This window comes from Oncorhynchus nerka, linkage group LG5, assembly GCF_034236695.1.
Source record: "Oncorhynchus nerka isolate Pitt River linkage group LG5, Oner_Uvic_2.0, whole genome shotgun sequence".
NCBI classification, from domain to species: domain Eukaryota; kingdom Metazoa; phylum Chordata; class Actinopteri; order Salmoniformes; family Salmonidae; genus Oncorhynchus; species Oncorhynchus nerka.
The window spans coordinates 31,719,564-31,738,547 of NC_088400.1; the positions used below are offsets into that span (position 1 = coordinate 31,719,564).

The 18,984-nt window shown below is 42.1% G+C and overlaps 2 protein-coding genes across 7 annotated transcripts in view; both read right to left on the reverse strand.

The window, feature by feature from the left end:
• The window catches only part of LOC115129329 (macrophage colony-stimulating factor 1 receptor 1-like), a 30,066-nt gene extending 21,693 nt beyond the window's left edge, over positions 1-8,373 (reverse strand). Inside the window, exons 1-8 of one of the 3 annotated variants that reach the window (XM_029659564.2) lie at positions 8,273-8,373; positions 7,950-8,132; positions 5,204-5,494; positions 4,767-5,054; positions 4,424-4,554; positions 3,877-4,039; positions 2,983-3,178; positions 119-234 (exon numbers count right to left, since the gene is read on the reverse strand). In XM_029659564.2, coding sequence (XP_029515424.1) covers positions 119-234; positions 2,983-3,178; positions 3,877-4,039; positions 4,424-4,554; positions 4,767-5,054; positions 5,204-5,494; positions 7,950-8,132; positions 8,273-8,333 — 1,429 coding nt within the window. In that variant the 5' untranslated portion in view covers positions 8,334-8,373. The remainder of the gene's footprint in view (positions 1-118; positions 235-2,982; positions 3,179-3,876; positions 4,040-4,423; positions 4,555-4,766; positions 5,055-5,203; positions 5,495-7,949; positions 8,133-8,272) is intronic. The other 2 variants (XM_029659565.2, XM_029659563.2) reach the window with 2 other exon arrangements.
• A 790-nt stretch (positions 8,374-9,163) lies between these two features.
• The window catches only part of LOC115129341 (platelet-derived growth factor receptor beta-like), a 42,453-nt gene continuing 32,632 nt past the window's right edge, over positions 9,164-18,984 (reverse strand). For 3 of the 4 annotated variants that reach the window (XM_029659579.2, XM_029659578.2, XM_029659581.2), the window contains exons 13-23: positions 16,362-16,466; positions 16,104-16,214; positions 15,691-15,850; positions 15,301-15,467; positions 14,688-14,806; positions 14,375-14,497; positions 14,026-14,137; positions 13,407-13,506; positions 13,183-13,288; positions 11,354-11,637; positions 9,164-10,976 (exon numbers count right to left, since the gene is read on the reverse strand). In XM_029659579.2, coding sequence (XP_029515439.1) covers positions 10,823-10,976; positions 11,354-11,637; positions 13,183-13,288; positions 13,407-13,506; positions 14,026-14,137; positions 14,375-14,497; positions 14,688-14,806; positions 15,301-15,467; positions 15,691-15,850; positions 16,104-16,214; positions 16,362-16,466 — 1,541 coding nt within the window. In that variant the 3' untranslated portion in view covers positions 9,164-10,822. The remainder of the gene's footprint in view (positions 10,977-11,353; positions 11,638-13,182; positions 13,289-13,406; positions 13,507-14,025; positions 14,138-14,374; positions 14,498-14,687; positions 14,807-15,300; positions 15,468-15,690; positions 15,851-16,103; positions 16,215-16,361; positions 16,467-18,984) is intronic. The other variant, XM_029659582.2, reaches the window with a different exon arrangement.

Consider the following 18,984-nt stretch of genomic DNA (forward strand, 5'->3'; position numbering starts at 1 on the left):
AATAGATGCCTTGGTAAAAACTTGTATTCCTCAGAGAGTTGTTGTATGAACTGATGCAGTGCATCTGTATCATTATGTCTGTGTGTATAGATATTCAAACTACTGATACTTTACTCACGATACATTTGGACTTGGAATGTGATGGATGCGTTGGCCATGGCACTCCTGGCATAGAAGGTGTACTGGCCTTGCTCTTGTGCAATCATTCTCTTTAGCAGCAGGGTAGCGGAATACCTGAGGGGAAACCAGGCAGGATCTGTTGTAGCACCACTAGAGATCTAACCACTGGACAGTGGTGTAAAGTACTTGAGAAAAAATACTTTAAAGTACTACTTAAGTCGTTTTTGGGGGTATCTGTACTTTACGTTTTATATTTTTGACAACTTTTACTTTTACTTCACTACATTCCTAAAGAAAACAATGTACTTTTTACTCCATACATTTTTCCTGACACCCAAAAGTACTCATTACATGTTGAGTGCTTAGCAGGACAGTAAAATGGTCCAATTCACGCACTTATTAAGAGAACACATGGTCATCCCTACTGACTCTGATCTGGCTGACTCACTAACCACAAATGCATCATTTGTAAATGATGTCTGAGTGTTAGTGTGTACCCCTGGCTATCCTTCTATTTTAAAAACAAGAAAATGGTGTTGTCTGGTTTGCTTTATAGAAGCAATTTGAAATTATTTACACTTTTACTTTTACTTTTGATACTTAAGTATATTTAGAATCAAATACTTTTAGACTTTTACTCAAGTAGTATTTTACTGGGTGACCTTCACTTTTACTTGAGTAACTTTCTATTAAGGTATCTACTCAAGTGTGTACTTAAGTATGTAAATTGGGAACTTTTTCCACCACTGCCACTGGAGATCAAACCACTGGAGATCTAACCAATTGAAATATAACCACTGGAGTCTAACCACTGGAGATCTAACCACTTGAGATCAAACCACTGGAGTCTAACCACTGGAGATCTAACCACTGGAGATCAAACCACTGGAGATCTAACCACTGGAGATCTAACCACTGGAGATCAAACCGCTGGAGATCTAACCACTGGAGATCTAACCACTTGAGATATAACCACTGGAGTCTAACCACTGGAGATCTAACCACTGGAGTCTAACCACTGGAGATCTAACCACTGGAGATCTAACCACTTGAGATATAACCACTGGAGTCTAACCACTGGAGATCTAACCACTGGAGATCTAACCACTGGAGTCTAACCACTGGAGATCTAACCACTGGAGTCTAACCACTGGAGATCTAACCACTTGAGATACAACCACTGGAGATCTAACCACTTGAGATACAACCACTGGAGATCTAAGCACTGGAGATCGAACCACTGAATAGCTAACCACTGGAGTCTAACCACTGGAGATCGAACCACTGGAGTCTAACCATTGGAGATCTAATCACTGGAGATCTAACTACTGGAGATCTAACCACTGGAGTCTAACCACTGGAGATCTAACCACTGGAGTCTAACCACTGGATATCTAACCACTTGAGATATAACCACTGGAGTCTAACCACTGGAGATCTAACCACTGGAGTCTAACCACTGGAGATCTAACCACTTGAGATATAACCACTGGAGTCTAACCACTGGAGATCTAACCACTGGAGATCAAACCACTGGAGATCTAACCACTTGAGATATAACCACTGGAGTCTAACCACTGGAGATCTAACCACTGGAGATCAAACCACTGGAGATCTAACCACTTGAGATATAACCACTGGAGTCTAACCACTGGAGATCTAACCACTGGAGTCTAACCACTTGAGATCTAACCACTTGAGATCTAACCACTGGAGTCTAACCACTGGAGATCTAACCACTGGAGATCTAACCACTTGAGATATAACCACTGGAGTCTAACCACTGGAGATCTAACCACTTGAGATACAACCACTGGAGATCTAACCACTTGAGATCTAACCACTGGAGATCTAACCACTGGAGTCTAACCACTGGATATCTCATCACTGTAGATCTAACCACTGGAGATCTAACCACTGGAGTCTAACCACTGGAGATCTAACCACTGGAGTCTAACCACTGGATATCTAACCACTTGGGATATAACCACTGGAGTCTAACCACTGGAGATATAACCACTGGAGTCTAAACACTGGAAATCTAACCACTTGAGATATAACCACTGGAGTCGAACCACTTGAGATCTAACCACTTGAGATATAACCACCTGATATCTAACCACTGGAGATCTAACCACTGGATATCTAGCCACTGCAGATATAACCACTGGATATCTAGCCATTGCAGATATAACCACTGGATATCTAACCACTGGAGATCTAACCACTGGAGTCTAACCACTGGAGATCTAACCACTGGAGTCTAACCACTGGAGATCTAACCACTGGAGTCTAACCACTGGAGTCTAACCACTGGAGAGCTAACCACTTGAGCTATAACCACTGGAGATCTAACCACTGGAGATCTAACCACTGGAGTCTAACCACTGGAGATCTAACCGCTGGAGATCTAACCACTGAAGAAATAACCACTGGAGTCTAACCACCATGCTCAATTGTTACCGCATATAGAAAGAGGGGGAGCCGGCTGGTGAACTAGATTACTGGAGCTCTTTAACAAAAGAGCAATGAGTGCAGATGGTGTGATGTGCTGAATACTACATCATGGTTCTCCTCAGACTGTTGCTACTATGCCTCATCGCGGAGGTAAAACATTACAGAAGCTCCTTCCTTCTGGTTTCATAGTACAGAACTCTCTGGACCGCTGAGTTTGTGTCAGATCAACTAATACACTGCTGCTGCTGCTTACCCATTCTACATTTTTATTGTGAACAAGTCAGCTTCTGATCTGTGAACATTTCACACCTGTTTTCTGTTGCTGCGCATTTGTCCAACAGGCCCAAACGTCTTCCCAATACAGTAGCTTCATTCAGTTAGTTCCCTTCACCTTCTTGTGCTCACCTGTTGTTGTAGCGCGTGAAGATGTGCTCCTGTGTGGGCGAGGACGTTGGGGTGTCCCAGCTCTGGGCTATGATCTGGGGGTACGCCTCGATCAGGACACAGAGCTTCAGGTCCTCCCCCTCGTTCACTTCAATGGACAGGCCTTGGTGGGCTAGCTTGGAGGACAGCTGGGGGGACAGACGGATGTAGGGCTCCTCTGGACAGGGACACAGAGAAACATGGAAGGGTTATATTTAAGGTTAGCCAGGGTTGTATTCCTTAGGCACCAAACCAAAGAAAAATGAAAAATATTGATTTTCCTTTCCCTTGTAAAAAGTTTTGCTGCAGTTTGCCCTAATGAATACAATCCAGTTCTGTGACTGGAATGTGTTCTATTATACAATGGGTTTGTCTGATCCTGGATGCTTGTTGGTTATAACCATTGGTTGTCTTTTTCACGGCTGTTGTCTATTTGGACAATGAGATTGATCAATGAGATAACAACCTATATTCATGCACCCAAAAAGACTGCCAAAATGTTGTTGAGTTTCCAATGTGTTATCAACCACAAACCACAACCAAATTCCAAAGGAAAAACAATGTCAGATGTTTTATTTAGTTGTCACCCAGATGTCTATCACTACGATTTCAACCATTTAAAATCACATCAACGTTAAAATGTGAATATAATATCAGATATTTTGTTTATTTATGCAACAGCTGAATGTGTTATCACTATGCATCATCTAATAACAGAACCAACTGACCTGGATTGCAATTGAGATTACATTAAAAGTACATGGCGCAAATGATCAACGCTGTTCAAACATGCAGCAGGTTGGGAGATTGGGAACTTATCTGGGCTAGCTAAAGCCAACTTCATAAAATTGGTGGAACGACAAAGCATTAACTAACCTACGACCAGCAGGTAGGTGGCAGAGCTATTGACTCCAGCCTCATTGGTTCCAGTGCAGGTAATGTTCCCTGTGTCTGACTGGTCTACTGCAGGGATGGTCAGGATGCTCTCAATGTCCAGACGGCTGTCCTTAGACTGGACATTCTCCTCTATGGTGGATCTCTGTAAGAAGTAAGAAGAGACAGGAAAATTTTTATCCCGAAGACCTATTATCATGCACTTTGTTTTGGCCAACTCTTGGATAGAGCTACAGCTTGTGACGCAGTGGAACAAATAGGTTGTTTCAGAAACTCTGACAGTGGAACAAATAGGTTGTTTCAGAAACTCTGACAGTGGAACAAATAGATTGTTTCAGAGAAACTCTGACAGTGGAACAAATAGGTTGTTTCAGAAACTCTGACAGTGGAACAAATAGGTTGTTTCAGAAACTCTGACAGTGGAACAAATAGGTTGTTTCAGAAACTCTGACAGTGGAACAAATAGGTTGTTTCAGAAACTCTGAGAGTGGAACAAATAGGTTGTTTCAGAAACTCTGACAGTGCTTGCCCTCTTGTAATTCCAGGTGACGTTGTAGTTGAAGTTAGGGTTGTGTGTGGTGCAGTGGATTCTCAGCTTCTCTCCCACGATACGAACATACTCATCCTTCTCCAGGAATACGTAAGGTGGGAAACGCAGCCCTGGACACAGAGGGAACCAGATACACGACATGTATAATAAAGCAACATACTCCTTTTTCAATTAAACTCAATTTTGAAAATATCAAATTTGTACACATTGTACAGTATGGTACAGTACGAACCATGGGCCTGATCAAGTTTGTACAGTATGCTTTGACTTAGGTCTGGTCACTTTATCTAAAGTATCCCTCCACAACACTCAACCTACTCACTTTGAATGATGTTGATGGAGAAAGCCTTGGACGTCCTCTCCACCCCGTGGAGCTTGGCGCTACAGACATAGTCTGCATTGTAGCTGGGTTGGAGGTTGCGGATAAGGATGCCTCTGCGGGGGTCTGCTGTGTAGTTCATGCCTGGGGGTACGGAGGTGCAGTTGTCCATGCGGAGCCCCAGGTCTGTAGCCTCTGGGTCAGTTAGCAGGCAGGGGAGCAGATAGTTCTCCCCCTCCTTCCTCACCACACTCAGGGACGTGCTGCTGGTCCAAAATAGGTTGTCTGGGTCTGATGGAGAAGGTGGGATGTGTTAGAATGAGAGATACTGGGGAGATAAGCAAACAAAAACCATGCCCCCAAGACTTTTAAAATCAAAATCATCACTCTCTCTACAGGTATGGTAAATTAACAGCAACTCAGTACTCTTCTGAGCTTACCTTTCACATACACGTGCACTGTAGAAAACAAGTTCTGGCCCTTGACGTTCACACTGGTATATTCACACTTATAGGTCCCAGTGTGTTCTGCAGAGGGACGGTCCACCCTGAAGGTTCTGACTCTCCCCTTGACCTTGGAGATGAAGCGCTTGTGTTTGGCCAACCGGGTCAGCCAGTTGACTGGCCCATCACCCTCACACCTCAGGACTAATGGGGTGCCAGGGTTCAGTACTACCTCAGACCCAACCACGAGTTGGGAGTTGAGTTTGATTACAGGATGCCGCCATTGTGCTGAGGGAAACAGAGACCAGAGACGTTAAAACTCCATCACTATATTGGGCTGTTTGTATTGTTATTATAGCAGTACATGGACATACACTTTAATGGTTAGGACGGACGACTTCTTGACCATGTGAACAGACCAGGAAACTCAAAACATGGTTAAATCAATTGGTGTTCATCAACTCAACTCACTATTTCTTTCTGTTTTGACCCTTCCATGAAGACCGAGGAGAACTGAAAGTCGTCCTGGTCACTCAACGTTAAACAGTTAACTTGGACACTGCAAATTCAGGAAACACATTGCAGAGCTGGCCCTAAAGGAGAGGTCTCACTCCCTCTCTCACTTCTGCTTTCCAACTCTGTATCTATGTCATGATGAAAGGAGACTTACTAACTAGCAATGACCCCAGCATGCAAAGTCTCCTATAGGCTACCCATACCCTCTTATTGCCTTGCCCTTTTACACCCTCAAACACAAGAAAAAACAAACAAAGAGTTGACTCAGTGTTTTCTCGTCCAATAACAGAAGGGACAGATGCAGACAGAGGGAGACAGAGGGAGCTATATGGGGTGTAAAGACCATGGAGATGTTCTCCCTTGGGGTGTGACAAAGCTAACTGCTGCCTGGTGACACACAGAGAAACAATGCCTTCTTTGAGACACTCCAACAACTTATTGGGGTCAAGGGGGTTTTAAGAACATCAAGACAAATCTCCAGTAGAAGATGGCTTTAAAGGACATTTCTAGTTGTTTTCTTCTTTTAAATCCATAAAACCTCATTTGGGCTTTCTCATGGTGCAGTTTTATTCAGCATTCACTCTACTGTATTTGGCAACCATGAAGCAGATGAAACATCACCATGAAACATCTCAACACTACAGCAGCCTAAGTGTTCCCTCCATTTGTTCTTACATGTAAAGTTTGTTTCTTGTTTTATCTCAAAGCAGAACTGAGATTTGTTGTTCAGCAGATGTTCTTATTTATCACAGTCCACAGCTCAACTTTAGAGGGTCAGAGGGAGGGGGCTGTTCTTGGTTTTGTGCCATTCAGCATTCTGGGTCCAGATTTCCTGATAACATTACACACCACCTTCCTATGGACTCCAAGTATACTAGCTGCCTATCAAATACATATGGCTGTGATACAATGGAGCAAGACCTCAGCCATATGTACAGGACAGTACTGTCCTACATATGATTGTTCATATTCAAGACCTCAGACACATGCATCTTTGATATGTTGTCTGATAAATGTGATGTGACATTTAAAGGGGCAATCTGCAGTTGCTACACCCATTTTTGGAGTAAGAAATCAATGGTATGTACTCATTGATTCTTGAAGAATATAACTTAGAAATGCCCCATGAGCTAAGTTCAACTGTTCAACTCCATCAGCACACATGAAAACAATTCTACAGTTTACTATATAATACTACAGAACTTACTATAGAATTCTGTAGTAAACTGTATTATACTGTAGAACACTATAATACACACTATAGTAAACCTCGATCATGTGTGTACTTACTATAGAATGCTGTATACTGTAGAACACTATAGTAAATTATAGTGTTATTATAGTGTTAGTAAACTACAGTATTATCCCCCCCAAAAACACTGTAGTAAATGCTACAATAATGTCCGCAATAACACTACAGTAAATACTACAGTATACTACAATCTGTAAAACACTATATTAATTACTATAGTATAAACTACAGTATTATTTTACTACAGTATTTATACTATAGTTAACTGTAAATACTAAATACTACAGTACTGACTTTAGCCCGCAAAAACAATACATTGAATACTACAGTAAACTCTGCAAAAACTCTACAGTGAATACTACAGTATACCATAGTATACTATAGTATTTTTTTCATGTGGGAGAACCCAAAATATGAGCTTGGTTTACTCCAATGTTTGTAAACAATGCAAATGTAAACAAGCACTAAATAGCCTCAAAACATGGTTCAAAATATAATTTTGATATCATGGATGGTCAGTCTTTGCATCCATAGCCATGTCTATTGCTTTGAGAGTGGCTACATTTCTCCAAACAATAACAGTAGCGGGGAAAACGTGTTGTTATTGTTTTTAACTGCTGAATTGGAGCTTTAAATTGCATTTGTAGTCAGGCATTATCCACGTAAAAGTATGGAGGACACAAGAGCTGCATTAAATACAATATCAACAATACTACCAAGTGGCCCGTGTGGTCCAACTGTTACACACGTATGCCAGAGGGTTCAGATCAGGCCCATCTCCCCTTTGACTCACCCTCCCACTATCTCCCCTGTCTTTCCAAACTTTACTATCTATTCAAAAAAGCAAAATAATTACAAAAGGAGTGGGACTGCTCCACTCCTTCAAATAAAAAAGACCTTTAAACGACAGAACCAAACCAAGTCATGAACCTGAATCCCAATATAATCCAGTACTAAACAGGTGTTGAGACTTACCTTGAGCTGCAGTGGGCAGGATCCCCAGCAGAAAGGCCAGGTACAGCACCATCCTGGATCTTTTCCAGCTCTGTGTCTGGCTGTATGTCTGTATGTCTCGGAGTGTTGTTATTGCGTCTGTGGTCAAGGAGAGAAATGAGGAGTCATCAGGTTGGAACTCTGCTGTCATACACTTCTTCTTTTCTAAGGACGAGTGGGAAAACAAAACGTACAGAATTTGTCACTTTGAAATCTGGAAATATAGGCCATACCTTACTGAATGCCGATTCAAATGTGATTTGAACATGGCTAAGATTGTAAACATCAGATGAACTCTACTGTACCTGTAGATGTCTTCAGCACCGTGGTAAGATCTGACCTCACCAAGCTGTATGGGTCCAGCATCCAGGAGCGAGTAAAGTCCCGCCAACCCTGTTTCTCTTCAGTCTCCGTCTCTCTTAGTCTGACACGCAGACAGTAAAAGAGATATAAACAGACAGACGGACAGACAGAGGTGTCACGCTCCCCGCTAATGACCATGCGTCTCGGTTTGGTTAGCAAACAGGCCGGCCCTCCCAATCCTAATGCCATGGTGCTGAGAGCTGAGACTAATCTCCTGTGATGGTGGTCACACTGCTGCACTGCTGCCTAGCCTGCCGGCCTAGCCCCAGCCCCAGCCTGTTCCAGCCAGCCCCAACCCAGGCCTCCATGGTCCTCAGCCACAAGTGGAGCAGAGGGCTGGGGCTTCTGGGAGGACAGTAAAAAGACCTCTTTGATGGCCCTCAGAATGGAACCAGGGAATAGAGAGAGAGTGTATGTGTGTGTGTGTGTGTGTGTGGGGGGGGGGGGGGGGGGGGAATTCTGCTGAAGGCTCAAAAAAGAGAGGCTTTGATAGGACTGGTTTATAAGGGATGATATAAGTCTGGCTGGGCTTGGGAAAGTTTGTTTGGATTTGCTGATTCTCAACAGCTAGCTCTTCGAGTTAGGCTCAATTCATGTGGGGACGTTTTATCTCTTCTACATTGATTGAATAAAGCCAATGCATTAGAAGACAAGTCTGTGTAGCAAGTATGTGTTGTTGTTGAAGTTATGACAGCTGAACAACACAATTCATATTTTCTGTTAAATAGCAGTACTCTGCATGTCATTGAACTACTAAAAAATAGACAACAGGAACTGTCCCTCATTAGCTAGTTTAAAAGAAGACAGAAAGGACAAAATGAAATGATCTATCATATTTTCATTATAAACTTTTATTTTCACATAAACGTTTATAAACTACATACAAAAATACATTGGTAAACATACAGAGAGGTTTTGGTACAATAGCGTGTGTGTGGTGAATATTCTACAATATGTAGTGTTCTGCATTCTGTGTTCCTTTACCATGTGACAAATATGTACAAGGAAGCATATCATTTATATTTCACTGGTAGTGTATGTAACGATAGGAGAACCTCTGCGAGCAAGTGACAAATTATCTCAGGTATCATAGAATTGCTTCAAGAATATAGATTCAAATCTTCATAGCCATATTTCTGTAGAAGATCTCCTTCCATAGAAATGCTTATTGTATATCCTTTCGTATGGATACTATAGGCCATATATTTGTTTCTTTCATAGAACTTTATACAATACAAAAGCACTTCAAAGATCTCAATTATTAGTCACAGTACAAAACAACGTACTAATCTTGTACCAGGTGTGCTAAGGCAGTGATATGCTGAGATGATTTCTCATTCAGTCAGTACCGCTGTGTAAAAACATACATTTCTTTCATATCTCTCATAATCATTCAATCTCTTATCTACTGTACCTTAATAAATCCTTTTCTTGGAAATGTTTTCCTAAACATTGTAAAGTGCAACGTTTATACAGAATTGTTTCAAACAAACACGACATAAAATGTAAAAATAAATCTATATAAAACTAAAGACAACATAAAATGATAATTTGAGACATACCATTTACTGAGTGTATAATGTTCTGCTCAATTAAGGCTGATGTATGCTTAGCTCTTCTCAAAATGAATTATATTCTCGCAAAATAACCTGGAGTAGAAAATAGAAAGTACGCATTTGTAATTTAAGGACACAAACAAAACAAAAAATCCTCAGTGCAACTAGAATATCATATTCAATTAATGTTGAGAAGTATAGATGCCATAAGATTGTGTTCATGTTTTTGTTTTTTTACCAACTAAAGTACCTGTCAGAAAACTGGAACTTTTTCACACAAGCAAAATGTAACAGTACATGCTCCACTTTTAGTGATTTTCAAAACTGAAAGGGTTTTGGAGGCTCAATGTTTGTATCTTCAAAATGTATATAGTTCTGCATGTAGTTCTGTCCTTGAGCTGTTCTTGTCTATTAATGTTCTGTATGCTATGTTTCATGTTTCATGTTTCATATGGACCCCATGAAGAGTAGCTGGTGCTAATGGGGATCCAAATAAAATACAAAATAACATAAAAATACAACACATGTGAAAGGAAAAATGTGAATACAAATCACCATAGAAACACTGCAATAGTGACCACAATGCTACATACATTATTTTACAAATCATGAATCCCTAACTTAAAAGTAACTTCTTATGTGATACTAATACTTATTTTCTTATGTGAGGGCTTTGCAAATGATCCCTTTATTCAAGATGGAGTAGTTTGCATCATCAATCAACATCAATGATTAAATGTGTCACTCTCATAGTAAATATAGATTTTGAATAGATTTTCAACACAGCATTCTTTTGAAAGCACCAAATGTGTAATATTTGCTAAAGCAGTGGGAGTTGTTTGTGTTGTCACCTTCTAATTGAATTTGCTACATTTTTCTCTTAATCCACTAAAGCTATTCAGGAATGTCATACTTTCACCAAGTTCCTTGAAAGGCTTACAGGAAGCTGTCTTCCACTTCCGGTGTTCCAGAGGACTCCAGTGGAATCAGGGCCTGGTTGGCATGGAGATATTTCTCCTCTGGAATGGTGTCTGCCTCCACTGTTTCCTGGGAGATGGAATCAGCCTCCTCGTCCTCCAGAGCCCGAGAACTACAGGGAATAACAACACACATGTTCTTTCACGAACCTCTCTGTGATTCTATGGTTTATTTCAGGTGAATATTATGCATTAATCACAGTAAGGCGCCTATAAATTCCATGTAAACTATCACTTTTAAGCCATCTAGGCTCGTCTTAGATTTCTGCTTAAATATCCTGTGCACTGTATGCACAATCCTTATTGCTCACAATGTATACATCGTAACATAAAACAGCTTTTGTCTAAATCCCACATCTGGCTGTGTGGGTTGGTGTTGTAACAATACAAGGTCCTCTAGAGTAAATCTGCCTCATCTGTCCTGCATACCAAGCACTTGGCACACATCTGCAGTCAGTCAGTCAGGCAGTCGTATGTCAGATGGCTATACCTTGCGAGGCTTTTCGTAGGCATGTCGTTAGCCTCGGAGCAGACTTCCTCCTCAGGCTTGGGGTCTGGGATGGGGATGATGTAGTCGTTGTAGGAAGCTTCCTCACCATCTGCCTCGGATCTGAAGTCCCCAGTGAGGGGGTAGGGGTTTGTGTCCTGGGGGATGGCAGGGGCGGTGGACGGGGTTAGGGCCGGAGTGGGGAAGTGAGAGGAGAGCCTGGGTTTGGTGCGGACCACGGCTGGGTGGTCACGCTTGAAGAACTCATCGTTGACCTGGCAGTATCTCTACACCAATAAACAATCAATAACACATATCTACAATCAATAAATACCAAACTGATGCATGAATCATACATCCATAAACGATGCATACATATTTCACTACACTACCATTTAAACGTTTGGTTGTCACTTAGAGATGTCCTTGTTTTTGAAAGAAAAGCAAATTATTTGGTCCATTAAAATAATTGATCAGAAATACAGTGTAGACATTGTTAATGTTGTAAATGTCTATTTTAGCTGGAAACGGCTGATTTTTAATGGAATATCTACATAGGCGTACAGAGGCCCATTATCAGCAACCATCACTCCTGTGTTCCAATGGCACGTTGTGTTAGCTAATCCAAGTTTATAATTTTAAAAGGCTAATTGATCATTAGAAAACGCTTTTGCAATTATGTTAGCACAGCTGAAAACAATTGTTCTGATTAAAGAAGCAATAAAACGGGCCTTCTTTAGACTAGTTGAGTATCTGGAGAATCAGAATTTGTGGGTTCGATTACAGGCTCAAAATGGCCAGAAACAAAGAACTTTCTTCTGAAACTTGTCCATCTGTTCTTGTTCTGAGAAATTAAGGCTATTCCATGCGGGAAATTGCCAATAAACTGAAGATATTGTACCAAGCTGTGTACTTCTGCCTTCACAGAACAGTGCAAACTGGCCCTAACCAGAATAGAAAGAGGAGTGGGAGGCCCTGGTGCACAACTGAGCAAGTACATACATTACATTAGTACATTAGAGTGTCTAGTTTGAGAAACAGACGCCTCACAAGTCCTCAACTGGCAGCATCATTAAATAGTACCCGCAAAACAGCAGTCTCAACTTCAACAGTGAAGAGGCGACTCCGAGATGCTGGCCTTCTAGGCAGAGTTCCTCTGTCCAGTGTCTGTGTTCTTTTGCCTATCTTTAATCTTTTCTTTTTATTGGCCAGTCTGAGATATAGCTTTTTCTTTGCAACTCTGCATAGAAGGCCAGCATCCCGGAGTTGCCTCTTCACTTCATTTTCAGTAATAAGAATAGACTGATCAGTATCAGAAGTATCAGAAGAAAGTTCTTTGTTTCTGGACATTTTGAGCCTGTAATCAAACCCACAAATTCTGATTCTCCAGATACTCAACTAGTCTAAAGAAGGACAGTTTTATTGCTTCTTTAATCAGAACAATTGTTTTCAGCTGTGCTAACATAATTGCAAAAGGGTTTTCTAATGATCAATTAGCCTTTTAAAATGATAAACTTGGATTCGCTAACACAACGTGGCATTGGAACACAGGAGTGAGGGCTGCTGATAATGGGCCTCTGTACACCTATGTAGATATTCCATTAAAAATCAGCCGTTTCCAGCTACAATAGTCTTTTACAACATTAACAATATCTACACTGTATTTCTGATCAATTTCATCTTATTTTTATGGACAAAAAAAATTGCCTTTCTTTCAAAAACAAGGACATTTCTAAGTGAAACTTTTGAACGGTAGTGTATGTCAATGTGGAAACACCTTGGTCCTCAGATGTACATGTAAAGCAGAAGAACCCTGTATATTAATAAGGTACCTTTTTATAGCTGTCTGTGAGCATGTTCCCCATTGTGTGCACCAGAAAAGAGAACTCTGGCCTTCTCTCGTACTTCTCATCCCAGCACTTCTGCATGACTTCATAACTGAAGGACAAGGTACAGAAAATATACATTTACTTTCTTAAATTCTCTCTGACACGCAATACTAGAATCCTGAGAGGTCTTTGGTAGGGATGGTCTTGGTGCCATTCTAGGGACTTACACTTCATCGGTGGCGTGGTTAGGTTTGGCCATGCGATATCCTCTCTTTAAGGCACTGTAGAACAGCTCATTCATGGGCAGATCAGGGTAGGGGGCTCCTCCTGTCAGAACATAAAACAATATTTAAAAGCTGATCAGTCTGAATGTACTTTGAAAATCTTAAAGTCATGCTGAATCAAGAGTTTCCAAAAGTTTTGTTTTCCAAGAAAAAGGTTGTTTACAAATCAGGCGGCTTCACCCTAAATGAACAACTTCTCAATAGGTGCTATTGTTGTCACGGCAGTTTCAAAAAGATTTTAAAAATCCCCAAATGAATTGATTATGAACCCTGACTATAGATAACAACAAGAGCTCATCTGACCCCGAAGACAGACTCAGGATTAGATAATCTGATAGACAACTTCATGGCCTGTCTGTTAAAACAGAGTGAAACCTTTATACCTTCATATGAAATAAACAGGGTCATGTAATCAAAAGTTGCACCCACACTACTACTAATATTTCTGAACGTAAATGAACTCCAGTTAATAGTTTGTTTTGGTTTAATCAAACAGTAATCTCTTGTCTTCCATCTATCTATTAATAATTAATGGGGTTCTGCTTCATGTATGTCCTCCTACCCAGGGTGAAGATCTCCCAGAGCAGGATGCCATAGGACCACACGTCACTCAGGGTGGTGTACAGGTTATGGAAAATACTCTCTGGGGCCATCCACTTAAGAGGAAGGAACGTCTGAGAGGGGGAAGAGGTCAGAGGTAAGATTAGCATCAGCCAGGTACTGAGAAGTAGGTTACAGTAGCAGTTATGGCTAATTACAATTGAAGTAGGTTGAAGGTCATAATCTATGGTGTTGTCTTACTGTTATCTTTCAAAATGTACGTAGTGGTTACCATAATGGTCATGTAATGTTTCATGTGTTTGAGTGACCCTGAGTGACCCTGAGTGACCCTGAGTGAGCCTGCCACTCACGCTGCCTTTGGAGACGTAGTTGGAGTCGTGCATGATGTCTCTGGCCAGACCAAAGTCACAGATCTTCACCAGCTTCCCCTCACAGATCAACACGTTCCTGGCGGCCAGGTCACGATGGACACACTGGGGAGGACAGGGTTCAACAACAGGGTTACAGGGAGACATGGTCTGCTGGGACATTTAGTACAGATGATGAAGTATATTCTATATCCAGGTCTGTACTTTACTAACCTGGCACAATAAAGAATAATACATAAATATAGAGCAATAAAGTTTTGATTCAACTAAAATAATACAATATAACATAACATACGTTCTTGGAGGCAAGGAACTCCATGCCCTTGGCCACCTGGTAGCTGAAGCCAATGAGGTCAGAATAGCTGAGGGTAGGGCAGTCACTGATGACCAGGGCACTGTCCACTGTGGTCTGGTCTGGCAGGGAGGGCAGAGACATTGATTGAAGGGTTCAGAGGTCAAAAAGAGGAAGGAGACAATGTAAAGGTGAATCGGTGTTCAGGTGTTACACATGGACAGCATATACAGTATGTGTATAGTGACGCTGACTTGCTAAAATACACAGAGAGGCTTCTGGAGGTCAAATAAACAATATCACTGTCCTTTCCTGTCTGCCAGTCAGTCCGCCCATCCTTTCACATGTGCTTCCCATATGTCTGGCATGCAATAGACAAGAGGAGGCTGGTGGGAGGAGCTATAGGAGGATGGGCTCATTGTAATGGGTGAAATGGAATTAATGGAACGGAGTCAAACATGTGGTTTCCATATGTTTGATGTGTTTGATATTCCATTCCAGCCATTACAATGAGACAGTTCTCCTATACCAGGCTCCCTTGCAATAGACCTACATTGTAGAAAGTATACAGTACGCTTTTGGTTTGTTAATAGCATGTATTTATTGGACTCCATACCTTGTTCCTGGTAAAGGTGGTGCTGGTAGGGCGACTCATATGGAGAAGGTTGGATGTCAGTGTATTTGATGGTGTCTTTAAGCTCCTGCATGGGGACGTACACCGTGGGCTCGTCCTTACTCATGTCCATGTAGCCACCGTCAAACTCACTGCCAAACGACACGTAGCTGCCAAGATATTTGGGACACATTAGGATAGTGGCTGCCAATATATTCGGGAAACATTAGGATAGTGGAAAAAACCACAAACAAATGCTCAATGTATGTATGGCCTCATTTTTGTAATTGACAGCTTGTCCTTTTTGCTCCCATTCATATGTGGTTATACATTTAACCTCTACTTCATCTTCCAAACACAGACCCGAGCCCCAGAAGAGGAGGTAGCACTCACCCTTTCCTCTGGCTGAGAGGGGTGCTCCCTCCAGAGACGCGGCAACCAGAGTCCTCCTGGTTCTTCTCAGCGTAGTACTGCAGGAACGTGTGCTTGTTCCTGTGTAAGTAGTCCACCAGGTCTCCATAGCGACAGTACTCCGTCACCAGGTAGAGAGGACCTGAGATGTGAAAGTCACAAATAAAGGACAATTATTTCTCTTCATCAGAGAATCATTTGTGTGTCACACATGCAATTATGTGGTTAATCAAATTGAACGTATGTAGCTATGACGTTATAGTCTCCCTAGGCAGATGAGTTGCCTCCCACATTAACAATGTTCCAGTATACATGGTGTTGCCCTAGGCATGGGATTTCAGAGGCTAATGACTTTAGTTTGGGATTGTTGCTGTGGTGATGGGGGCGGAGCTCACCCTGTTTGGTGCAGGCTCCCAGCAGGTTGACGATGTTGAGGTGAGGCCCCAGGTGGCTCATGATCTTCAGCTCTGACATCAGAGCCTGGGTCTCACTCCTCCTGGCTGTGGCTGGTGGTCAGAGGTCAGAGGACACAACGGTTAGTGAACAAGAACTAAGACTGAAACTGGATTGTTATCTTCCCAAACAAACCAAGGACAAGTTGGCTAAAGCAGAAACATACTGAATCAAAACTGCAGATGATTGTTATCACTTACATTTGAGCATTTTTACTGCCACCTTCGTGCTGGACTGGGAATGACTGAGACCGTAGGCAGTCGCCTCGACCACCCTGCCAAATGCCCCGGACCCAAGAGTACGACCTGGAACACAACACAAACATGGCTAAAGTCAGAAACACAAACATTGCCCAAATCAGAACAGTCAATATGTCAACGTTTTAACTTGTATTGCCCCTATTAAATACACTATCAAATCAATATTGGCGGTATCCGCATATACAGTGCATTCGGAAAGTATTCAGACCACTTCCCTTTTTCCACATTTTGTTACGTCACAGCCTTATTCTAAAATGGATTTTATTGGTAAATCCCTCATCAATAACCTATAATGACAAAGTGAAAACAGAAATACCTTATTTATATAAGTATTCAGACCCTTTGCTATAAGACTCGATATTGAGCTCAGGTGCATCCTGTTTCCATTGATCATCCTTGAAATGTTTACCACCTGTGGTAAATTCAATTGATTGGACATGATTTGGACACCTGTCTATATAAGGTCCCATAGTTGACAGTGCATGTCAGAGCAAAAACCAAGCCATGATGTCGAAGGAATTGTCCGTAGAGCTCCGAGACCGGATTGTGTTGAGGTACAGATCTGGGGAAGGGTACCAAAACCTTTCTGCAGCATTGAAGGTCCCCAAGAACAGAGTGGCCTCCATCATTCATAAATGGAAGAAGTTTGGAAACACCAAGACTCTTCCTATAGCTGTCAGCCCCGCCAAACTGAGCAATCAGGGGAGAAGGGCCTTGGTCAAGGAGGTGACCAAGAACCCAATGGTCACTCTGACAGAGCTCCAGAGTTCCTCTGTGGCGATGGGAGAACCTTTCGGAAGGACAACCATCTCTGCAGCACTCTACCAATCAGGCCTTTATGGTAGAGTGGCCAGATGGAAGTCACTCCTCATTAAAAGGCACATGACAGCCTGCTTGAAGTTTGCCAGAATGCACCTAAATGACTCTCAAACATGGTGGTGGCAGCATCATGATGTGGGGATGATTTTCAGCATCAGGGACAAGGAGACCAGACCATTGATTAAAACACACTATTTTGCAATGAAGGTCTACAATAGCTTTAACAGCACACTGTAAGGTAGCATCATGGTGAAGCCGGAAGACAGCTAGTTTCCGTCTTCATCTGGGTACATTGACTTCATTACAAAACCTAGGAGGATCATGATTCTCACCCCCTTCCATAAACTTGCACAGTAATTATGACAACTTCCTGAGGACGTCCTACAACCTATCAAAGCCCTTGCAGCATCAACTGACATGTTGTCCACCCAAAAGGATGAGAGCATGAATGTAGTACTGAAAGCAAAGGCTACAGCTATCTAGCACTGCAGTACGTAAAATGTGGTGAGTAGTTGACTCAAAGAAAGAGATAGACAATAGTTGAACAGTTTTAAACAAATTGATTTCTTTAAAAATGAAGGAAAAGCAAAGAGAAAGCAAGAGAGCGAGAGATTTAGTTATATATTTTTTCACTTAGCGAATGGAGCTACCTATTTTATTCTACTCAAACACCCGGCTCAAACAGAGAGGGATGCTATATTAGCTAGCTGGCTATGGCTACTCCAACTCTTCCAAGTTAAGGTAAGCTTTTGGTTTAAGTCATTCATTGCCACCGGGCCCATCGGTGTAACTGCTAAACTGTTTAGCGACTGTACACTGTGCTGCATGATTGCAGCCGGTTTACTAACGCATTAGTTCTAGTAGGTATGTGGACACCTGCTCATCGAACATCTCATTCCAAAATCATGGGCATTAATATGGAGTTTTCCCCCCTTTGCTGCTATAACAGCCTGCACTCTTCTGGGAAGGCTTTCCACTAGATGCTGGAACATTGCTGTGGGGACTTGCTTCCATTAAGCCACAAGAGTATTAGTGAGGTCGGGCACTGATGTTGGGTGATTAGGCCTGGCGAGCAGTCGGCGTTCCAATTCATCCTAAAGGTGTTTGATAGGATTGAGGTCAGGGCTCTGTGCAGGCTATTCAAGTTCTTCCACATCGACCTCGACAAACCATTTCTGTATGGATGTCGCTTTGTGCATGGGGGCATTGTCATGCTGAAACAGGAAAGGACCTTCCCCAAACTGTTGCCACAAAGTTGGAAGCACAGAATCATCTAGAATGTCATTGTATGCTGTAGCATTAAGATTTCCCTGCACTAAAAGGGGCCTAGCCCGAACCATGAAAAACAGCCGTTATTCCTCCTCCAACAAACTTTACAGTTCGCACTATGCATTGGGGCAGGTAGTGTGCACCTGGCATCCGTTAAACCCATATTCGTTAGTCAGAATGCCAGATGGTGAAAGGTGATTAATTACTTGAGATAATGCGTTTTCACTGCTCCAGAGCACAATGACTGCAAGCTTTACACCACTCCAGCCGACTCCTGGCATTGCGCATGGTGATCTTAGGCCTGTGTGCGGCTGCTTGACTATGGAAACCCATTTCATGAAGCTCCCGACGAACAATTATTGTGCTGACATTGTTTCCAGTGGCAGTTTGGAACTCGTAAGACCGTGTTGCAACCGAGGACAGACGATGTTTACGAACTGACTTGTTGGAAAGGTGGCATCCTATGACGGTGCCA